Below are 6,453 nucleotides of genomic sequence, written 5' to 3'. Positions count from 1 at the left end.
TATTGTGCAGATTACAAGACTGAGATTCACTGACAAAATACAATAGAGCCCAAAGCAGACTGAACAACTTTAATTAGTAAAAGGCATGTGGCTTCATACAATAAGTCATTTTTATCCAAAATCCTCAGTCTCTTGAGGGCAAGGCTTGAACTGTGTAGCTCTAAGCAGAGCCTGCACAGTGCATCATCATTTTCCAAAATGTCCCTCTGTTGCTTCTCACGACCTAGATGGAAGAGAGTGTGCTTCCGCTCTCATTAGACATGGGAAGTAGGCCTACCCTCAATTATCACTCCCTGCCTGTAATGTGATTGTCCCCTGTTGTTCTTCACCCATCATCGCTCAGAGGATTCAGTCCATAGTTAAACAGGCAACTGTGGAGTCTGCAGCAGCCTGGGAGTTTACAAAATATTCTTTCTGTTCCATTTTCTTTCATTCCTCCTCGCTGATCTACTTCTGGTCCGAGGAGTGTGTTGTACTATTTGACAGGCTGGTTGTGGTGGTGGTCTGCTCTCCGGCCTCCTGGTCAAGATTGGACTCCTGCAGACCCCTGCCCAATGTCTCAATGGGCAGGATCAAGCATGCAACACCAGCCAGCAGACTACAGCCACAGTACACCGACACGGTCAAATACTGTGATGTCCTGAGCACCACCTAGAACCAAAACACAAAAACTGAGGGGCCAGGCGGACAGACATAGAGCCTAATGTGAATGAGTCTGATATCAGACTGGTGCTGGAACTAACTTCCACATTTAAACCTGCAATACAGAATTCCTTTCCAAAATGATCACAGCTAATAGCAATAATTTTGCCTTTACCATCAATTTCTAGAATGTAGGTTGAGTCAGAGTGTTGATAAAGCTATTATTCCATGAAAATATGAACTTCCTTATGATATACTGTACAGCATAAACAGCTGATGACAAACAATAAAGTTGGTCGCATTCATCATATCTTCTTCTTTTCCTTTCGGCTGTTCCCTTTCAGGGGTCGTGTTTCTTTGGGAAGTACCAACAGAAATGGTCAATTCTGCATACCTGTGCCACAAAGGGGGTAATCAGGGCACCCAACCTGGACATCCCACTGGAAATCCCCATTGCTAAGGCTCTGTTTTCTGTAGGGAACACCTAATGAGAGAGGAGGGAACATTATGTCCATTTCAAATGATCTAAAAACAATTATGCTTAATGTTAAAGTGGTAAAATGCTATGTACACCTACCTCTGTTGTGTAAACAATAGTAGCTTGGTATCCTCCAGTGATGAAGGCTCTGGCAATAAAGATGAAGATTGTAAGAGCTGTCCTGCATGAACAAAAAAGAGAGACGCAGAGTTTTAGATCAGCCCTGATGTTTTTTTTTATATTGCTATGACAAAATAACACAGACAAACTTACCTCCCAATACAAGCAACTGAGGGAGGAATGCACAAAGAAAACCCGAAGAAACACAGAGCCATGCTCTTCTTCCTGCCAATACGGTCAACTGCCAGAAGGATAACAAAAAGACCTGAAACAAACATGAAAAGCAAACATATATTTTAAGTCAATAGTTGTAAAGACACAGTGAGAATGAATAGTAGCCTAGTTCTCCAGCCTAAGCCACTCCCTTAAACAACACATTTGTGTATCTCACTCTCCTTAGGCTAAGTACTGCAGGCCTGAGGGGTGACAAAGGTATGTAAAGATAAATGTAATATGTAAGATTGCTTCATATGTGCACCAAATTTCATGGCATTACAGATGTGTTTGTTAAACTTTTTTTTAATGTTTGACATGAATATATGGTTTCTCAGTAAGGAATTTAGACTAATTCTACAAATACAGAAATGCATCAGTTCTTGAATTTTTAACAGAAATCGTATTTGTCTCAGGTTTTTGTTATGGATAGATAATGAAGAAATATGGATGAATGCCCTGTATATGGGTTTAACACTGCTAATGGCAACAGCACCGTGAAGGTCTTCACCTTCTCAGAGCTGCAGTGTGTAATTGAAACACTGCAGCTCTGAGAAAATGCTAATAGGGAGCATTTTACCTGGGAATTCAGCCATGGTTGTCCATAAAAGGTCTTTGTAATCAGCTGATGTCAAATATTTGCATTTCACACTACAGCTCGGTTCAATCTTGGCACCTTCGGTCGCTATAAGGAAGAAGGTTGTTTTTTGTTTTTGTATTTGTTCAAATTTAAGAGGCAAAATGACAAATGTTCAAAGCTGATTTACATGGAGTAGTTGTTACTTACCCTCACATGAACGTCCAGTTTGGAACAGCTCAGTAGTCAACAGGACTATTCCATAATAGGAGAAGGCATTTGCAAAACTTTGGAAAAAATAACAATACAGTGAGTTGTGTACAATTAGTTGAAAATAAAACATTAAATATATGGGCAGATAAACCTGCTAGCAGACCCTGAGGAAACAAATGAGGTATGGGCCCCAGCTGCTCCCACTCTGTGTGTATTGTGTACATGCCTTCAATTGGCCATCATGTACACAAGACAATCTCAGCATTAATTTGCCTGGTGCCATAGATACCAACCACTACTTCCGTAACACAACCTGTTCCAAGGTTTGCCGTGTTTCAAATGAATGTGAGGTAATTTGACTGAGCACAGATGTTTTATGAGTCTGTGGTGGCCAGTGCTATCCTGTATTCTGTTGCATGCTGGGGCAGCAGGTTGAGGGTAGCAGACGCTAACAGACTCAACAAACTGATCTGTAAGGCCAGTGACATTGTGGGGGTGGAGCTGGACTCTGTGTCGGTGGTGTCAGAGAGGAGGATGCTGGCCAAACTACATGCCATCTTGGATAGTGTCTTCCACCCACTCCATGACGTGCTGGTCAAACAAAGGACTACCTTCAGCGGAAGACTCATCCCCCAAAATGATACTGCTGTGCAATATCCTCCGTCTCAGCACCACAGAGCGCCACAGGAAGTCATTCCTGCCTGTGGCCATCAAACTCCTCCCTCTAAGTGTTAGTCTGTAAGTCACTAAACTGGACATTGGACCATTAACATCACTGCAATACTTATATATATTGTATATATATATATATATATATATATATATATATATATATATATATATATATATATTGTGCAATATTCTCTGTTTAATACTCCTGTGCAATATATTCTGTTTTCAGTTTAATATTCCCAATTTTTTTATATTTATTCATACTTATATTACTGCTGTGCTATATCCACCACATCTACACTTAACTTGACAGTACTCATTATTGCTCATTATATATATACATATATTATTATTACATTGTATTATACCGTACCATACTTATCAACCTATAAATCCACTTTTGTACTTACACTTATTTTAGCTTTTATACTTTATACCCACTTTGTACTTAATTTATTTTAGCTGTATTTTAGTGCATTATATTTTGATTTGCTTAGTACTTCTATTCCTGTGTGCATTGATGTGATAGTGAGCAGCTGTAATGAAAGAGTTTCCCCTCGGGGATCAATAAAGTATTTCTGATTCTGATTCTGATTCTGATTATTTAGGGAATATATACAATTTAAGCACAATATCAACTGAAATAACAAAAGTCTTAAAACTATATTTTGACACAGTTCTCTTATCATTTCAGTTCATATTGTATTTAAGTGCATACTCCCAAACAAATCTGCACTTAGTCAAATGATCACAAACACAAACACACAAATGACCACTGACACATAGTGAACCTGGAGGTTTCCCAAGCAGTTCCCCGCTCTGATAGTAGTTAAGCCTTGAATAAATAATTACCTTTGATCAAATTACCTGATTAAGGAAAGTTGATAAAAAGGACAAAAAAGAAAATGTATTGATCAAGCTAACCATATAAACCACAGAAGAAGAGTAGTTCTCCAATACTGAGGAGTGAAGAGATCTTTGATCCACCCACGGTCATTCTGTGAAATTAAAAGGGGTTTTCATTAATAGCCTATCAACAATTAAGCATTATACCTCCTTCTTCTGAACAAACACATAGACCCACATATCTGTAACTTCACCTGTATATGGGCAATAATCTTCCCTTCTGGCATGGCCTTGCCATTCTCTTTGGCTATGCGTGTTAACGTTGCCACAGCTTTCTCTGGTTTTCCCGCCAGCACGTCAAAACGAGGACTTTCAGGCAGCCACTGTGTAACACAGAAAGTTCACTTGAGAGTTTGACTCCAGCTGGTTTTATTTTAAGGATCTATATTAATCACCAACATACTTACAAAGCAGACGCAAACAAAGATTGTCGCTGGTATAGTGGACAGGCCGGTCAGCCACCTCCAGCCAAGAGTGGGCATTGTCCACAATGCCAAGAGGACCTCTAGCACAGAACCAATTGCCCAGAATGCCTGATGCATATGAACACATCAATCAGGAGGGAATCAATAAGCAGTATACTTAATCATAAAAGATTAAGTTAAAGATTCAACACTGGAATACAGTAAAAGTCATGCATCAATAATAAAACCACCACAGTACCGAAAACATCATGAGGCAGGTGCCTCTTGACTTCACTGGGAGGAATTCTGAGCACAGTGTCACCCTAAAAAGAGACCGAATGTTTGTTGGAAATCATTTCATGGCTATTAAAATGTTTCGGCCTGTTCAGTGCAGGCTTCATCTCGTCACGTGCAGAGGAAGCAGTGAACTTACGACTGAGGAGCTCCTCCGATGCCAAAGCCTGTGAGGCCCCGCAGGACCAAGAGCCAGCCATACACTGGAGCAAAGGCACTCAACAGGCTGTAGTACAGAGACCAGCACATACAAATCATCAGACCCTGTTTACCACAGAGACGCATACAAAAAAACACACAAGTTAAATATCAAATAATGTACAAAAATCACTAAATCATATATGAAAAAGCCAGATACAAAACTCACTACTTTTCTGCCATACTTGTCTGACACATTCCCCCATAGAGGTGAACCAAACCCCATCCCGAGAAACACCACCTGAGGCAAAAAAAAAAGAGCAAACATTTTCACACATTTCTAAATCAACAAGCTGTAGGACGGCACTTTTCTGAGAAGACCTACAGGGACTTTACCAATGTTATGAGAGCCACTTTGCAGCTGGGCAGCCTCCACTCACAATGCAGCTGGGGGCCCAAGATACTGAGGATCATCATCTCCATGGCGTCTCCTACCTGCTCTCAGAGAGGCAGAGTGCTGCATGAGACACATACAGTATCTGGAAATCAGAGGGAGGACCTTTCTGCATGTTTTAGGATTCTTACCCATGACAGTCCAGTGAGGAGAAAGATTTTACACTGGAACTTTCCAAAGCCGATGGCCTCCAGTGCCTCGTCCACTGTAAAGGTTTCTGTAAAAGGGACAAGACAGTCACTGCAAGTTCACTGTCCCCTGTAAAGAAATGTATGCAGAATCGCTCCAGTCACTGACTGAACTGACGCGTTCATGATTATTAATGGTAGACAATGGTGGAAAGTAACTGTGTTTGTACTTTACTTGAGTATTTCCATTTAATGATATTTTGTACTTTTACCCCCCTACATTTTTTTCACAACTATAGTTACTTTTAAAATTCAAATTTACGCACAAAACATTAGATCTGTTTATCAAATATGATGCATTGTTATACATTAAACTACCAAAAAGTATGTAAAGCAGTTAAAATTATGTTTGTACTAACTACCACATGAACCATTCTACCATTCTGCTGCATAATGAATAATTTTACTTTTGATGAAGTAGGCTACATTTTGATCAGCTGATCTACACCACTACAATGTACAATCTCTCAGTTTATATGCAAAATGTCTCCCACCTTTTCCTCACAAAAACAAGCACAGTCAGGACAGACTACAATGAAAAAAAAATTAAACACATTTATATTGAAATGTCACCTTGATGAAGTATATTTTTCACATTTCCAAACACAGCAGACAGACAAGATCAAGATGTATCTAAACTACAACTAATAGTGTTCTACAAACCTTCAGTTTTATCAAGTCCAGATCTGGATGTGGACTCTCTTCCCCCTGAGTCAACTCTTGCAGAGGCCACAGTGCAGATCTCATTGTCTGTGACCTGGTCTTCATCGCTGCAACCCACAAAACTTGCCTCTTCCCTAAATGTCAGTACACCAAAAGGAGAAATTCAAGCATTGTTAAGCACAGAAGGTTGAATTTCAAATGCAATATATCACCTTTTACCTAAATATGGACATATAGGCCCTGTGGCAACTCTCTGGTATGTAAAAACAGCAGTGCAGTTTTTTCTCAGAGCATGTTTCCTTTTAGTATCACAAACATGAGAGAATACAAAAAATAAAATAAAAGAATAAAATCATTTTGTTGTTTTACCTAAGTTCAGGATTTTTCGACCACTTGTAAGCGATCTTGGCTGTTCTGCTCCGCTTGTACATTTCAGTCTTAGTGTTTTCATCACACAATACACCAGCGTTTTGGTCGTACCTGCCAGTGCA

The 6,453-nt window shown here is 39.7% G+C and overlaps 1 protein-coding gene across 1 annotated transcript; it reads right to left on the bottom strand.

Moving 5' to 3' along the window:
• Positions 1 to 54: 54 nt before the first annotated feature.
• Positions 55 to 6,453, bottom strand: svopb (SV2 related protein b). The gene is made up of 16 exons (XM_044173829.1): positions 6,332 to 6,453; positions 5,963 to 6,096; positions 5,243 to 5,328; positions 5,054 to 5,152; positions 4,887 to 4,958; positions 4,659 to 4,783; positions 4,485 to 4,548; positions 4,229 to 4,354; positions 4,016 to 4,144; positions 3,840 to 3,913; positions 2,241 to 2,317; positions 2,034 to 2,138; positions 1,394 to 1,505; positions 1,220 to 1,301; positions 1,037 to 1,126; positions 55 to 651 (listed from the first exon to the last, which is right to left on the bottom strand). The coding sequence occupies exons 1-16, from the start codon at positions 6,391 to 6,393 to the stop codon at positions 448 to 450; spliced, it is 1,641 nt and encodes a 546-aa protein (XP_044029764.1). The 5' UTR covers positions 6,394 to 6,453; the 3' UTR covers positions 55 to 447.

The sequence above is a fragment of the Siniperca chuatsi genome, linkage group LG18 (assembly GCF_020085105.1).
Source record: "Siniperca chuatsi isolate FFG_IHB_CAS linkage group LG18, ASM2008510v1, whole genome shotgun sequence".
Taxonomy (NCBI): domain Eukaryota; kingdom Metazoa; phylum Chordata; class Actinopteri; order Centrarchiformes; family Sinipercidae; genus Siniperca; species Siniperca chuatsi.
The sequence above is the reverse complement of the archived record's forward strand: the minus strand, read 5'-3'. Positions and strand labels throughout refer to the sequence as shown.

Excerpts from the sequence above, each read along its gene's own strand:
- svopb (XM_044173829.1), bottom strand. The coding sequence starts at position 6,393 with ATGTACAAGCGGAGCAGAACAGCCAAGATCGCTTACAAGTGGTCGAAA. Across the intron at positions 6,097-6,331 it reads TCGAAAAATCCTGAACTTAG|GGAAGAGGCAAGTTTTGTGG; the intron begins GTAAAACAACAA and ends ACTGACATTTAG. Across the intron at positions 5,329-5,962 it reads TGGACTTGATAAAACTGAAG|AAACCTTTACAGTGGACGAG; the intron begins GTTTGTAGAACA and ends TCCCTTTTACAG.